The 17,540-nt window shown below is 38.8% G+C and overlaps 1 protein-coding gene across 1 annotated transcript in view; it reads right to left on the reverse strand.

The window, feature by feature from the left end:
* Nucleotides 1-17,540, reverse strand: part of LOC100253932 (uncharacterized protein At4g17910) — a 50,498-nt gene that overhangs the window by 26,972 nt on the left and 5,986 nt on the right. The window contains exons 6-8 of the mRNA XM_010665123.3: nucleotides 17,375-17,453; nucleotides 17,178-17,267; nucleotides 9,150-9,223 (exon numbers count right to left, since the gene is read on the reverse strand). Coding sequence (XP_010663425.1) covers nucleotides 9,150-9,223; nucleotides 17,178-17,267; nucleotides 17,375-17,453 — 243 coding nt within the window. The remainder of the gene's footprint in view (nucleotides 1-9,149; nucleotides 9,224-17,177; nucleotides 17,268-17,374; nucleotides 17,454-17,540) is intronic.

The raw sequence follows: 17,540 nt of genomic DNA on the forward strand, positions 1-17,540 counted from the left end.
CCAAAATAAATCCACCAATTGTGGAACCAAAATAAGAAAGAAGGAATTTGATGTTTAGATGGGAAATAGAACATCTATGAATGATGGAAGTCCTTATTCTGGATTAGAAAAGTATTGAACAATGCTCTCTGATAGTCCCAATAGTTAAAAAATCTTGGTTTTGAAGGCTTAGAGAATTCTCTTGAAAAAATGGGATTTCCACCCCATTGCTTAACTGTAAGAATTTTATAAATATGGTAAGTAGAAAATGCTAAATCCAAGTTGTTGTATTTATCAGCATTGTACTTGATTTTAACATAGCCAGTTTCCACAAGGATTGCTTCATAAAATTCTCTTGTTTTTAAAAGATCACTAAAGGGATAATGAAAATTTTCATGAAAAGCTTTTGCTGCAATCTCTCTAGGGTTTTCAGAGAAAAATTCTCTTTCAATAACTAAAAGAGGTTGATTAAAATCTTTTTGCCAATATCTTGATTTTGCTGAAAGAGGTGTGGGGTTGGCAGCCACCACAATTTGTTTATTTGAAAAAGATGAGTTTGATGCTAATTCCTTTTGGGAGGTAAAATAATTGGATACTGAGTAGCCTTGACTAGTTTAGAAGGATCCGAAGGATCATAGTACAAGGACAATATCTTATTAGGCATATGGTTAGAAGAATGAAACCTTGTTTCTTCTCCTAGCTCAACTTGTTGGCTCCAAAGCATTTTATGGGGGGAAGGAGCTTGATTGGTTTTAGGAGATTGAGATTCTGGTGGTTTAGGAGCTTAGGTATTCTTTTTAAGAGCCATGATTTCATGAATCCTGCAACCATTAAGGATCTTCAAGAAGAAGTTAGACAGATGAACAAAGAATTGTTAAGTTATTTGTGAGAAGGAGATCCAGGATCTTCTTAACAAGAAGTTGATAAGGAAGTCTAAGTCCCCTTGGAGTTGTTCAGCCTTCTATGTTCAGAAACAAGCTAAGTTAGAAAGAGGAACACCTAGCCTAGTCATCAACTATAAGCCTCTTAAATCCTTAATTTCCTTCTTATACTGTCTAACTTCTCCTTGAAGATCCTTAATGGTTACGTCTTTGGTAGACTGCTGGTTAAATCTTGTTAAGATTTCATTCAAGTTATAAGGATTTACTGTCTTCTTAACCTTTTGCTTACCGACAGATTTCTTAAAAACTTCATAAAGATCTTGCTTAGTTTTTTCATCTTCAATTTTTCTTAAAACATCTAGGACAAGTTCTTGATCCTGGCTTATGACATTTATAGTCTTAGGTTGGCAATCACAATTACCCTTAATGCATTCTTCTTGGTCACTAGAAGTTTGGCTTGAGATCTCACCACTACTATCTAGTTGATTAATATCAACTTCATTATCAGAATCAGTCCTTGATTTAGATTCTGAGGTGTTTAGCATTACTTCATAAAGCATATTTTTAAGTCTTCTGAGACATTCAAGTTATTAATTTTATTTCTAACCCTACAATCTTTCTTATAGTGGCCTACTTTGCCACACTTAAAGCAAACAATTGGCTTAGATTGTGAAGGGGCTTCTATATCTTTTTATGGGCTTCTTTGTTCATCCTTCTTTGGATATGCCTTGATCGCTTGGTTTCATTCATTCTATAGTTTACATGAGTACCTCTCTTACTGTGATAGAACTTTTCTTTACTAGGTTTTCTGCTTACTTGTTTCTTACATTGCTTAGAGGGGGGTTTGGTTTCTTTTTGGTTGAATCCAAATTGGCTATAGAATGAGCCAGATTCATTCTTGTAGATCCTCTGTTCATTTTTCATTTGTTGCTTAAGCTTAAAGTCATTGCACAGTTTAATTCCTTCTTCTGTGACAATGCTTATGATTTCTCCATAAGTAAGCTTATCATAAGGGATTTGTCCATTAAACTGTTCCCTTATCTTAATCCTAATTCTCTCAGAGAAAAGTCTAGGTAGTCTTGAGATGAATTTTTCTTTCCAAAAAGACTGATTACAGTCTGATCTTAGCATGACTTTGGTTAAGAAAACTTCTCTATACCACCTAAAGTCATGAAGCTTGGGACACTTAAGGTTGGTTAAGAGATTTGCAGTCTTATCCTTAATCTTTGCAAGATCTCCAATGAAGTGTTTTGAAATTGAATAGATTAGAGTAGCTACTACATCCTCTATATCATGTCCTTCATCCTTAACCACTTCATTTTCCTCATTAATCCTATAGGCTTTTAAGATGTCATTTCTATCTTCAAAAGTGAGATAGTTATCCCACCAACCCTTAAGCTGACCTGTAAACCCAGCAACAATTGTTTGAGCTACAACATGGTCTGACAATCTATTGTTTAACTTGTAGGTTGTACTAACCATGGTCATTTCTTGAAGCTTAATAAGTATATTATACTCAGTCATACCATCTCTGTTCCATTCATAGATAGTACCACTAGTGTAGGATGCTTGAGTATACTGGTTTCTTTCCTCATACTGCATATCAGGAAAGGTTGGTCTAAGGTAATAATTCCTAGTTCTAGGGGCTTCTTGGTTGTGGATAATCCTCATAACTGTCTGGTTAGGAGGTTCCTTAAAGATTTTATTTAATTCATCAGCCTCTGCTTCAGAACTAATTTCTCCCTTAACCATATTGATTCTCCTGTGAGAAGGTTGAGGTGTCCCAAGGACAACAAGGCTATCCTTAACCTCTTGGCTTATTCTATCAATAAAAGCTTGATCAATATGGGGATTTTCCTAGAATTTCTTAGAGAATTCCAAAGGCTTGAATAAAGGCTTATTATCTTTCTTAACAAACGAAGTCTTAATGTGATCTTGGGTTTCAATGATCTCCTCAACCCTGTTGAGTTGATCACCTAGAGTCTTTAGAAACATGTTAGTGTAGTTGTTTTGTTCCATGATTCTTCTAACGTCTACAGCACTAGTAGTTCCTTTATCCTCTGGCTTAGTCTTAAAAGGTGAAGCTTTGACTATGGTTCCATTAATGTTCTTTTCTATCTTAGCTTTTAGAGGGTGGATGGATTCTATGACAGTCTCGTCACTAGTTTTCCATATCTTAGTTTTTGTTGATGTGTTATTGACACGCTTACCAGGGTAATTTGGGTATTCCTCTTGTTTGAAGAGTTCAAACCAGATCCAATACTTAATGTTTCTTTTTTCTTGTCTTAAGAATGTGTAGAATTCTTCTTGGTAGAGGGTTCTAATGTCCTAAGGGACCTTGCTAAAGAACCAATCTCTCCTTTCCTTATTGACTTCAGAATAGAAGTCTTTCCTTAAGAGATCCTTGTTGATCTCAAAGTCTTCCTCATCTAAGCTTACAGTGTTAATCATCTAAGAATAAGTAGGAGACATATCAGGAGATTCATCCTGATGAGATTCTTGAGTAGACTCCTCCTCCGTGTAAAAGGGTCTAGCCAAATTGGCGTGACTTTTAACACCAGTTAGCTTAATATTCTTAGGATTTGTTGAAGTAGAACCTTCTTCTATCCTAGTGGTTCTTACTGGGATAGATGAACTTGAAGCTTTAGAGGGCTCATAATCTGAAATTCTAGGGTTGCTAGAATGACGAAAAGAGTTGGAGAAAATCAAATCTCCTCCTCCATCAAGATATTGAACAATCTGTTCAATACTTTCAAATTTTTGCTCTATGGTTGGAACAGCATTAGCAAAATGCCAAGTTTCAAGAAACTCAACCTCATTCCACATAATCTTTTTGGGGATTATGAAATTTGACTTGTTTAGCATATCCGAGTGGAAGAGAGTAGTCTCACCCTTAGGACTGGTGCACAGTGCTCCAGATCCAACACTTGTAGTCATACTCTTATAGGCAAATCTGGTGATGATGGAAATAGGACTGTTTCCTTCCTTAAACTTAAATCCATGGATCTTAACACGCAGGACAACCGAATCTAAGATGTCGGCAACTCTTAATCTAATTGTGAAATTAGGGTAACACTGGAAATAAACATGACCATCATTTAATCCTACTTGGACTGCTCCAATAATAGAATCTCAATAATCAAGATGTCTATTATCCCTTAAACACATGACAATAGAGGTGTTTAGACCTATTCTTGTCAAAGGCTTAGCTGTAACTTGAATCATATCAAAGTGTATGAAGTTGTAGTCACGCTTATGTCTCTCTATGGATTTACTCTCCAATAGTCTTATCACTTGATCGTCTTGTTCTAAGCTTACTGACTGTTCCAGAGTCCTAATGGTGTAGTTTGTAAAGACCTTAAAGGTTCCTTTCTTATAAATTTCTTGATTAGACACCTTGGGTAACTTCCAATCATCTAAATCATTTTGGATCTTAGGATAATTGATCTCTTCACTGTTTACTACAGCATCTTAAGAATCTGTAGATTTCCTAGACATGGTTCGGAAAATATAACTCATTTTAAGGTTTTAATCTAGAGCCTAATAGCAGATTAACAAACCTAATGAGTAATCACCCCAACCCTTTTACAGCCCTAACAAACGCCTATCTTCGGCTAACAACGGGCTCAACCGGGCAGGGATCGCACTCAGGCAAATTGCTACCTTTCCTAGGATAGATCAAAAATTTGCAATGAAAACCCGACTTCCCTTCCTGTGGCTCTGATACCATAGTTAAGGATCTTAAGGAGAAAGCTCTCCTTGGAGTCCCCTTTTTAAGCTCTATTTATCCTATGTGAGTAGATGACCAAGGTATAAGAACTAAGCTCTTAGACAAGGAAATTCTTTTTTAATTTGCCAACCCACCTGATAAGAAAAGTATAAACACCTTAAGGGATCAGGTGATTAAAGCTAAGGAAAGCCACGTTAATCTCTTAAAGCAAGAGATTAATCTTGTTAGAATAGAAGAACAATTGAAAGTTAAGAAAACCCAAGGTACGATAGAAAAATTTAAGGAAAAAATTGTTGGAGAAGTTTGCTCTAACATTCCTAATGCATTTTGGCATAGGAAACAGCACGAGGTAGAATTACCTTATGAACCAGACTTTAGTGAGAAGAATATTCCCACTAAAGCCAGACCCATCCAGATGAACAAAGAATAGTTAAGCTATTGTGAGAAGGAGATCCAGGATCTTCTTAACAAGAAGTTGGTAAGGAAGTCTAAGGCCCCTTGGAGTTGTTCAGCCTTCTATGTTCAGAAACAAGTTGAGTTAGAAAGAGGAACACCTAGCCTAGTCATCAACTACAAGCCTCTTAATGATGCATTAAGGTGGATTAGGTATCATATTCCTAATAAGAAAGACCTCCTTCAAAGGTTAATATTGCCCTTTGATTTTAAGGATAAAATCTTTAATCAGTTTTCAGATTTCATTGTCTTCACAATTGATGTTGTGATGAACTTTTTTGTCAAAATAGTCAAGTTCATTGTCAAGGCCCTATCTTGTTTAGCCTTTAAGTTTTTTAAGTCTGTTGCCTCAAACATAGGTTATGAAGGGATTCTTAAGCAAAGTTATGGTAACCTTGAGTTGTTGGCTGGGTATACTTTAGGAACCTGGAATACTACCCAACTTATTCATAACAACATTAAAAAAGAGATTTTAGGCATTGTTTTATGCATTTTAAAATAATCTTTCAAACTAAGAATTTTTATTAAGAGTTGATTGCAAATCTACAAAATCAGTTTTAAATAAGAATGTTAAGAGTATAGCTTCTAAGCATACTTTTGCTATATGGCAAGATATTTTAAGCAGTTTTGATTTTCAAATTAAGTATATTAGAGGAGAGAATAACTCAATCCCTAATTGCTTAACTCATGAATTTTGCAGGATTCACGAAATCATGACCCCTAAAAAGAATACTCAAGCTCCTAAACCACCAAAATCTCAATCTCCTAAAACCAATCAAGCTCCTTCCCCCCATAAAATGCTCTGGAGCCAACAAGTTGAGCTAGAAGAAGAAGCAAGGCTTCATTCTTCTAACCATATGCCTAATAAGATGTTGTCCTTGTACTATGATCCTTCGGATCCTTCAAAACCAATCAAGGCTACTCAGTATCCAATTATTTCAGGATCTCAGACCTTTAAGCATGTTACTAAAGCTAATACCTCCCAAAAGGAATTAGCATCAAGCTCATCTTTTTCAAATAAGCAAATTGTGGTGGTTGCCAACCCCACACCTCTTTCAGCAAAATCAAGCTATTGGCAAAGAGATTTTAATCAACCTCTTTTAGTTATTGAAAGAGAATTTTTCTCTGAAAAACCCTAAAGAGATTGCAACAAAAGCTTTTCATGAAAATTTTCATTATCCCTCTGGTGATCTTTTAAAAACAAGAGAATTTTATGAAGCAATCCTTGTGGAAACCGGCTATGTTAAAATCAAGCACAACGCTAATAAATACAGCAACTTGGATTTAGCATTTTCTACTTACCATATTTATAAAATTCTTACAGTTAAGCAGTGGGGTGGAAATCCCATTTTTTCAAGAGAATTCTCTAAGCCTTCAAAACCAAGATTTTTTAACTATTAGGACTATTAGAGAGCATGGTTCAATGCTTTTCTAATCCAGAATAAAGACTTCCATCATCCATGGATGTTCTATTTCCCATCTAAACATCAGATTCCTTCTTTCCCATTTTGGTTCCACAATTAGTGGACTTATTTTGGTCCGACTATTAAGATTCTTCCAAAACCCATCTTGGATGGATTTGAGCTATTCAATAGCTCTTTTGTTATCCCCAGAGAACTTTCAGCATTTCCTCATTTATTATTCTTCTTCAATGAATTTGGTATTGCCTGGATAGTCCAATGGGACTATACCATTATTAAAGACGAATCAGTAGCTTTTCCAGTCCTGAGATGGACCTTTAAGACTAAATGGTGGGATGCTCTGAAAAATGATGCCTCATTACAAGCCGTGAAACAATATTTTCTTTTTTTTTTTATAGGCAACCACACAAAAAGCATATATTAGAAAAGGGCACCTTGAGGCTGACCCAAAAGCATACAGGGAGTATACAAGAGGCGCCAAAGGGCACAAAAAGAAGAGGAAATACAAAACCAACCCTCAACTAACACCTAGCCAATCAAAAAACTAAGTAAAGGAAGAGGACTGTCATTTATAACCAACTTAGTGCACAACCAAAGGCAAAAGAATTTTTCAACCTATGAATCGAAAGTTCCTCATTATCAAAAGCAATCCTGAGAAACAATATTTTCTTAAGCATCCTACACAAGCTTCAGCCACTGATGATAAGTCACAGTTTCTTCTTAAGAAACAACAGCTCCAAGCCATGCTAGAAACAGCAAAAACCCCTCAAGAATTTCAGAAAATTCTTGACAAAAGCAGCTTAAGCTTTTCCCAAGAAGACTCTTATGCTGAATCAGATGATTCTACATCAAATTACCTTCCGGATAATGAAGATGACTGTGATAGTATCCTTCCTCCCATTAGGAAATCAAAATAAGCTCTTCAAGCATACAACTCTTCTTAGGGCTCTCCACTGACAAAAATATTCTCCACCGACAAACTTTAAGCAGTCAGCACCCAAAGCAATTTTGTCTAACAAGCATATGACTCTACAGTTCTTAACCAGCCTAGTACTCCAGCCTTCCTCCGTCGAAAGCAAGATTCGTCTGCCAACAAGTCAAGATTGCTACAGTAAAAAGTCAATTTTACTATTCATTCACGGATGGATACTATATGTTACACAGTGACCTGTCATCCACTTTGTACTTTTTATGATTCATTTTTCAGCTATTTAAGGAGGCCTAATCGTCAGTTGTAAAAACAATTCATTTTTCACTCTTCTTCCCTTCTTAAGCTCTCCCTTCTCTCTTCTTTCTCCCATATCATGTAAGCCTTCAAGCCCAAAGCTTTCTTCAAAGCTTTCCTATCCCTACCATTGTAAGATATTTCATTTCGTTTCCTTGTTTCTCCTAATATGTATATCATATGTATATACATATGCATAAAATATTAACAATGATAGATTTTGCCCAATGGAACGTGCTTTTCAATCCTAAATAAACTACATATAATATAAATATATATATATATATATATATATACATATGCATAGAATATTAACAATGACAGATTTTGCCCAATGGAACGTGTTTTTCAATCCTAAGCTAAAGGATGTGGATTTGGGCCCCTACATTCTCAATTTGATTTTTAGTTACGTGGCTACGTGCTGTGGCATGTGAGTGTGGCTGCTTGGATGTGTGGCTACATAAGGCGAGAAAATCACCAAAATATCCCAAAGTTTGGGAAAATCACTAAAATTAAGAAAAATTCACCAAAATATATATATATATATATATATATAGAGAGAGAGAGAGAGAGAGAGAGAGATAAATTCACGAATTATCGGTTGGTCGAATTTCTATCAAATATATATCATTACCATAATCACTAATAAGCAAAATAGTGATGACATTTTTGTGAAATATTGCGAAATTTTAATCCTTAAACCAAGATGCCCAAAGCACAACCATCAAGGTTATAGCTTAAAGCCACCTATGGCATTAACCTACAAACAATTGACATCATCTTTTCATTTTTATCCATATAAGATGCCTTCCAATGCAAACAAATGATGCTCAAAAGAATACAAAGAGATTCTTTTATAGTAGAAAAACCAAATATAGGATAGAAAGAAATGCTCATCCCACATATTATCTACACAGCCATTCTTATCCTTAAAGATCCTACGCTTCTTTGTCATCCATATCATTCATATTAAAGCAAGAAAAGTAGATTGAATTGACAATTTACTTTCCTCCATCTTCTCAAATCTCCTTGAAGGAAAAAACTGGAAAACTAAAATGTCCTTGGGGAGTATAGAACAAAAACCTACTAGAGAAAGTCGGTGCAACCACAACTAAAAACAGGGAAATGAAGAACCTTATTTGTTTTAATAGATGATTAGAAATTTGTAAAGAGAGCGCTAAAGGAGCCACAACAAATACACATATTAAGAATACAAAATAACATACATGCATGCATAGATACAATCAAGCACTAAAAAAAATTCAAACTTTACAAACCGAGGGCAGAAAAAAATTGTGGTGGGAAAAGAAGTCTTACTTCACTTCATAAAAGCATATGTTTTAAAGGGGTACATTAAACAAATAACTATTTCCTTACAAATTAGCCAAGCATTATATTTCTTTTATTTATATTGTTAGATCTACCAACATGTTGAGTGCAGTACACACAAAGTGACTCACATTGAAGCAATATTCCGTGCTTGGTGTGAAATTAATGCATTGCCCAGTACAAAAGAGCCAACTCCAAGATCCATCTACCATGGTAAAATAAGTTGGAATTTCATTAGTTCCAATAACAAAATTCAAAGCACCAGTTAGAAACTATAGATATTTTGCATATAATTATTCCAATAAAAAACAAACTTTTCAATATTCATCAAATAAATAATAAATTTGCTACAGAGGAGAACTAAGGAAAAACTGAGCAAGCTAATTCAAATCAAATATGGCAACACCATAACGGAAGTTGAAGTTCACCATTACCAAAATTCATGAATGACTTCTTCTTTTCCAACTTTTTTCAAGAACTCAGAATGCGATAGATTTACTAATTCATTATGGGAAAATAAAAATAACAGAACCATCATACATGAAAGAAATTTTCATCAAGAAAATTGAAGGAGCTCATAAGTGTATAATGCATGACATGGCAACTCAAAAGCACAAATACACACACAAAAAAGGGCAAAGTTATCCAGTTTCAACTGCAACTGTAAAATCACAATACATCATAACACCCAAAATTTCGAGACCTGATGAAGATTCATATAATGCAGTTGCAGGACCATGTAATTACGAACACAAAACAATCGACATTTGATGTCTCTAAAAGATCAGAGATCACTTAGAAAAGAACTATGTTTCCTTTCTTCACAAATAAAGAATTAAACAGCTTGGTGACAGAGATGATATCATACAGAGAAGTCAACACTCATCTGCTTGAATGTATCAGTGTGAATGCAGCATTCTAACACTTTTTTCCCCTTTGATCTGGCAGTTTATTAAGATTGTAGAAATATTGTTAGCAACTTAGCATCTAACTAAGCTCCTTTTATAGATACATCTATAAAAAATAAAAAATAAAAGGTTTAATTTACACAACATGCACTGAATGCATGAAAGAAAATGGGATCATGGCCTCTTTTTGGCAATGTTTAGAAAAACAGTCCTCAATTGTTTTGGGGAACAAAATTCTATTTGAGGACTCAAATATGAAAAACAATTTTATTGACTTATTCTCCATAAAGATACTTTACACTTGTGTATAATGCAAAAGTTTCCAAAGTGTTCTCCAATTTTTTTAAATCTTGCTCAGAAAACTATATAAAAAACAACTAATTACAATGTAAGTTTTCTACCCCATCAAAAAGCTCTGCTTTCAACCATCTAGTTATGCTTCCTAGCATTTCTGCTTGTTTTTACATGTTCAAGATAAATTTGTAAATGCTTGTTTGATTACTTATTTAATAACACTTAATTCCAGAGAGCTTCAAAAGACACATTAGTTCCATCAAAATTTTTGTTGTTTAAGTACAATGAGGAACTGCAAACCACCTTCTCATCAAATGTGGCAAGGATCAAATTCATGCTGTTCTCTTTTTTTGAGTGTTTGGGTCATGCAAGGTCAGTTAAACTTTGCCATGTTAGCATGGGAGATTTGTAGGATAAAGGCATTCTAACTTCTAAAATTTGGAGGATGACAACATTGTGCTTTCTGCCATGCATTTGGAAGGAGCACAACCATAGAACTTTTGAAGAGCTTGAAAGCTTAGATCAGTCACTAAAAGATTCTTTTCTAAAAGCATTATTCATTAGTCTAAAGATTGTGTGGGGTCTCGTAACACTTTCTTTTTTAATTTTATTGATTGTAAGGGTGAGGCTTGGTTGTGTGGGGTCTTTGTTTGCTTCACATTTTTTCTTCTTTCTTCTTGTTGCACTCTTTGAATACCTTTAGTGTACAAGGGACAATGACCCCTATTTTACCAGGTGTCATCTATATGTCATTCCAATACCTATCAAATAATAATTTTTTTTTTTTTTTTTTTTTTTGATAAGTAAAGGAAATTCATTCAAAAGGCAAGACGCCACAAAGTATACAGGGGGTATACAAGGCAACTAAGCCTCAAAAACAACGAAACAAAAACAGCTCCCATTAAGTGGAAGCCATCCACTCAAGAAACCCTATAAGGGAGAACGCCTCCTCACCTACATACAGTTTGGCCCAACTCCACAAGTTACAAACAAAAATATTCTTTAACTTCTGAACGTTCAACACCCCCTCCCTAAAAGCTATCCTATTCCTTTCCTTCCACACCGTCCAAAAAATACACAACGGAATGGCTTCCCAAATCTTTTTCCTTTTCTTTCCCACAAACGAACCCCTCCAACTAACTAAAACATCCTTTACAGTTTTTGGGAAAACCCAATTCACATCTACTAAACCAAACATTATATCCCATAAAACTCTAACCACTGTACAGTGTATGAGTATATGATTTACACTTTCTTCCTCACAACCACAAAGAAAGCAGCGATTTGGAAGTTGTAACCCTCTTCTTTATAGTCTATCCAAAGTCAGCACCCTCCCCCACGTCGCCTCCCATGCAAAAAAACAAACTTTAGTTGGCACCCTTGTCACCCAAATGCTTCTAGAAGGAAAGCCTGTATCCTCAAATCTCACCAGCAAATTATACGCTTCCTTTACCCTAAAATGCGCCCTTCCTCCTTTGCTCCACAGGACTGAGTCTTCTACCCCAGAGGGTTTGTGGCCCCTCAAAATCTGAAGAAAATCTCCAACCAACCCCAACTCCCAATCATTGAAGTCCCTCAAAAAATTTAGATTCCAGTTTCCGTTACCCGAATTTTGATCCCACATTTCCTCAACCGTTGCGTTCCTTTGAACCGCCATAGCAAAGAGATGAGGGAAACAATGGGACAACGCTGTCTCTGAACACCACACATCTGTCCAAAACCTGATTGTGTTGCCCTTCCCTACTTTGAAGAACATGTTATTCCAGCACCATTCTGATTCTTTCCAAATCTCCTTCCAAACCCCTACTCCCACCGCCCCCATAGTCTTCTTTGGCCTCCACCCGAAATCCTCCTGCCCGTACTTCACTTTGATCACTTGTTTCCAAAGATTATCTTTGTCACTAGCATACCTCCATATCCACTTGCCAAGTAATGCTTTGTTCAACAAGGCTAGCTTTTATTGCCTAGCCCACCTTTGATCTTATCTGTACATACCACCTCCCAATTAACCAAGTGAGTTTTCCCCTCCATCTGTCCTCCTCCCCACAAAAAGTCCCTTTGCAATTTCTCCAGTCTTCTAGCCACCATCTTGGGCATCCTGAAGATTGACATTTGGTAGATTGGCATGCTAGCCAAAGTACTTTTTATTAAGGTAACTCTTCCCCCTTTAGATATATATTGCCTTTTCCAAAGAGCTAGTCTTCTCCTGACTCTCTCTTCCACCCCGTCCCACATATAAGGCGCTCTATTGCGTACCCCTAAGGGTAGACCCAAGTACTGAGAAGGTAAAGAGCCCACCTTGCACCCTAGTTCAACAGCCAACTCCTCCATCCCCCCCACCTCTCCCACTGGAATGATCTCACTTTTTGCAAGGTTAATCTTTAGACCTAAAGCCGCTTCAAACCAAAACAAAACCCAACTTAAATGAGTTAAGTGGTCCTTCCTAGCTTCACAGAATATGATGGTATCGTCCGCAAAGAACAAATGAGAGATATGCAATGGAGATTCACTACCACCCCTTATGTTGCACCCTGATAAGAAGCCCCCCTCCACAGCTCTCCTAATAAGAACATCCAACACTTCCATTCCCATGACAAAGAGATAAGGAGACAAGGGATCTCCTTGTCTAAGGCCTTTGGAGCTAGGAAAGAAACCTGCAGGCACTCCATTAACCATCACTGAAAATTTAGCTGAAGATAGACAACTCCACATCCACCCCACCCACTTAGACCCAAAGCCCATTTTCTGCAACACCTTCAATAGGAACTTCCAATTGATACTGTCATAAGCTTTCTCAATATCCAGTTTGCATATAAGACCCTTTTCTCTTCGTTTTTGCCATGAATCTATCACTTCATTTGCTATTAAAGAAGCGTCAAGAATCTGTCTTCCCCTCACAAAGGCATTCTGAGAATTTGAGACCACCTTACCAACCACTCTCTTCAATCTATTGGCCAGCACTTTAGCCAATAACTTGTAGAGACCCCCTAATAGACTGATAGGTCTAAAATCCCCAAGATCCTCAGCACCACATTTCTTGGGAATCAAAACCAAAAAAGTATTGTTAAGGCTTTTAAGGAAAGAGCTATGCTCAAAAAATTCCTTGAACATTTCTATAATCTCCTCTTTAGCAAACTCCCAACAGCTTTGCCAAAAAGCTAGAGTAAAGCCATCCGGACCAGGGGCTTTATCCCCATTCATCTCCATTAAAGCCCCCTGAATCTCCTCCTCTGTAAATGGCCTCTCCAACATTTCAGCCTCTTCTTGACTGATCTGATCTAGCTGAAGACTCCCAATATCCGCCTTCCACCCCATATCTTCTGAAAGAAGCTCTTTAAACGCATTAGCTATTCCTTCTCTAATTTCCTGCTCCTCTAGAAACCACTCCCCATTAATCTTAACTCTCTCCATACAATTATTTCTACGGTGAGCACTTGTCATACGATGAAAGAAGCCCGTGTTTCTATCCCCCTCTTTCAGCCATATCTCTCTAGAAAGTTGTCTCCAATGAGTTTCCTCCATAATCACCCATTTTTTGTAATTTTCCTTTGCCTCTTTCTTCAGTTCTACTTCCTCCATAGTCAGAATTCTGTCATTTTCCTCCCTATCCCAAAATTCCACCTGTTGCAAAGCTGCAGATTTATTACTCTCCAGCTTACCAAATACTTCCCTATTCCACACTTTCAACTTCTGTTTGATTTCCTTCATTTTAGTGGCCAACTTGTAGCTAGCACTACCCCTAACATCGATACCTTGCCACCAGCTGCGTACAAGCTCTTTAAATCCCTCAACCTTAAGCCACATATTTTCAAATCTGAATGGGGTCGGGCCTCGTCTTATCCCACCCCCCACTAGCATAATTGGGAAATGATCGGACACCGGTCGGGGCAGCCTGCACTAGTTGATCCCACTGAATTGATCTATCCAACTAGGAGACACCATAAACCTGTCCAAACGAGCCCAAGTCTGATTATGAAGACCCCCATTCCAAGTAAAATCTCCCCCCTGCAGCGGCAGATCCACCAGCCCAAGGTCATCCACAATTTCAGCAAAGTTTCTCATAGCTGAACTAATCCTCCTCTGCCCACTCCTTTCCCTTGAGAACAAAGTAATGTTAAAATCCCCCCCTATGCACCAAGGATCCTCCCACAGCCCTCTGATCGCCCCAAACTCTTCCCATAAAGCATTCCTCTCTGCCTTAGTAAAAGGGCCATACACTCCCGTAAAAACCCATACATTTCCATCTTCTATATTACGAAATCTGCAAGACAAGGTAAACTGACCCTCCTCCCAATCTAGCATGTCCAGGGCCCTTCTATCCCAGCATATAAAAATACCACCTGATGCTCCCTCCGCATTCACTGCTCTCCAGCCTAGGAATCTCCCTGCTCCTATACTTCTCGCAATGCTATCCATCATACACTGCACTTTTGTCTCCTGAATGCACATTAAGTCCACCCTCTGATTTCTAATAAATGTCTTAATTACTTTTCTTTTGGAGCTGTCATTTGCCCCCCTCACATTCCAGCTCAAAATTTTCACCTTCATTGGACAACTACAATTTGGCGCCCTTTGCCCTGTACCGAGCCTTTCTGTTTCATCCCTCCCTCATAGTTTATGGAGCATTCTAAGCGTTTTAACTCCCTTTCAAATTTAGACTTTTCCAATAACTCTTTGCTATGTATTTTCTCCCTTCTTTTCCTGATCTTTGTCAAAAAATTCAAGATTTCCTTCTCCAATCCCTCCGTAGGGAAGCCCAGAAACTTGCCGAATCTTGCCAAACCACTCTCTTCCCAGTTACCCTCCATCTCACTTCTCACAATTTGAGCATCCTCTATAACACCTGCCCCTTCCATCTCCCTACCTTTGTCACTGTTGCAGTGTATGCCTCCCACTTCCTTACACTCCTTAATCCTTTCATTGCATGCCTTATACACTGTTAGCCACAGTGATTTATCAGCCCGACCCTCCTCATCCAAATCCCCAGAGTGATCGAAAGACTCCCCCCCCAGAGTCCGATCAAGAAAAAAAGAATTAAGATGAGAATTCCCCTTATCCCTTTTCCCCCAGGAACCAACCCCCTTTTCATACCTCATTGATTCCTCCTTAAGCGCCCTATCCGTCTCTGTCAGCCTCACCCCTCCTTGTAGCTTCCTTTTATTCTCATCCTCCCTCGCAGCAAAGAACTCTGCTTCTGGGAACTGACTGTGCGCAGGATCCGTTACCTCTTGGACTGCTAATGCCTTAGAGCCCTTTTTTGTTGTGCAGGCCTTTAAACCAAGCAGGCCGTTAGCTGTCATCTGGGCTAGAGGCAGAGCTGAACCTTTAGAATAGCAGCCCACAGCTTCCGATGGGCCCTCGTCTGGGCCAACATCACTTACAGCCTCCCCTTTGTTCTTAGAGTCCATGGACCCAAACAAAACGTTAGGCCCGCCCTCCCTTCTGGTTTGCCTTGGGCCCGCGATTGGGCTTGAAGTCTTTATCTCATCAGTTGGGACCCAATTGCAGTTTGCCGGGCTTGGCACTGGGCTGGTCTCCATCCGACCCGACCCGCCCCCCTGCAGCAACGTCCCATCATCTGACGAGTGCAGCATCTCGAGCCTCCCGCTCCCCCAACCCTTCATCACTCGCTGCCCCGCGCGTGGATCCTCCTCACCCCTAACCTCCCTGCTTTGCCGATCCGCTTCATCCCTGCATTTCCTCCTCAACACCGGCCAACATTCCCACCATAGGGACACAACATAACTTTCATCCTCCCCTTCAATTTCCAACACGTTGGGTCTGGCTTCCCCTTCCCATTTCACTAGGAGTCTAGCCCATTGGAGATCTCTCATCGATCTTGTATTTTCATCGGCGGTGATAAAACCACCACATGCATCCCCTACTCTCCTCAAAATTTCTGGGCTCCATAACGAAATTGGGAGCCCCACAATCCTTACCCATACGTCCCTTCTCTCTTCCCCCTCTGCCCAACATCCGCTCCTAGGGCTCCAATGTTCCAACCTTACCGGGGTTCCTTCCCACGCGCAGCTCCCAGAGGAAACGACTCGTCGGGCCTCCTCCAAATCTTCAAATTCCAGCAACGCTTTCCTCTTATTCAACTTAGCCAGCCCTAGGTTACCTTTGAGATCCCAAGACTTTGCCCAGAATTTCCCCCATTTCTCGATATCATCTTCCCCCCCTGATCCTTCTCTCCAGCTCGCCACAACACAATTTTGCAATTTCCTTTTTATCACTTCTGACTCCTCTTTTGTCACCTTTATTGCAGCAGCATTTAGGTTACCCGTCGTCGACTTTCTCACCATCGTTGCATACGACCCTCCCATCGCAATTTTCTCCACAACCTTTCCCTTGTATTTTTCCGGATTTTTACCAAAAAACCCTAACACCTGTTTGAGTTTCTCCGCCATTATCGTCCACCCCTTCTTATCCCTACGACCTCTTGGGACAAAGACGCAGAACCTTTTCCCCTCCACATCAGAGACCCCTAGGCGAATGAACCCCCCCGCTCTGTTTGTCCCCCGAATCATCGAATACACTCGCCCCTGCTCCTTCCAATCCCTTCCCCATGTGGTTTCTTTCTCACCGTTGATACAGAGGTTCAGCCCTTCCAAGAAGAACGTTAAGCTCTCCGCTCCCAGCCGAACCCATGACGAGACCCCTCCCTTCTTCTCCACAATGCATCCTTGGATCTTTCCTCTTCTCTCTTCCACTGCGATCTCAAACTCCTTAGACTCCACTGCAAACCTACTCTCCTTCCGTCTGACTTGCGACGCCGATCTCTCCTCCTCCTCCTCTCCATCGCAGTCGCCGTCGCCCTCTCTCGCACCCTCTCTCACTCTCTCTCTCATGTTTTTTCTCTCTCACTCTATTCCTTTTAATGATTACACCACCAACAACAATAACAATAATAATAACAATAAACAAGGATAAATTTGATAAATCTTGAGATCTTACCAAACTAGTACCATAAGTCTCAGTCTTAGCATATCTTCTAGGAAATATTTGAAAGTCAACAGCCAAGATGCACAAGCAAGTTACGATCATCTGCAGCAATAATCCCCATAAGACAAAGGGAAAAAGTAGAAGGAAAACTTGTTGAATCCAAAATATGATAAATGACACACTGCCTAAATTTAAATAAGACTGTGTACCATAGAAACCCTGTATGATGAAATATTTGTCCTAAGGGAATTGGTCCCTCCCCCCAGAGAATAATGAGAAGAAATAAATCTGTAGTGGAAAGTATATAACTTTGAGTTAGAATGTAAAATAGAAGTCATGTTGATGCTTGGCTGCTCATGTAATATCCTGGAGCAT

Source organism: Vitis vinifera, chromosome 2 (genome assembly GCF_030704535.1).
Source record: "Vitis vinifera cultivar Pinot Noir 40024 chromosome 2, ASM3070453v1".
In the NCBI taxonomy this organism is placed as follows: domain Eukaryota; kingdom Viridiplantae; phylum Streptophyta; class Magnoliopsida; order Vitales; family Vitaceae; genus Vitis; species Vitis vinifera.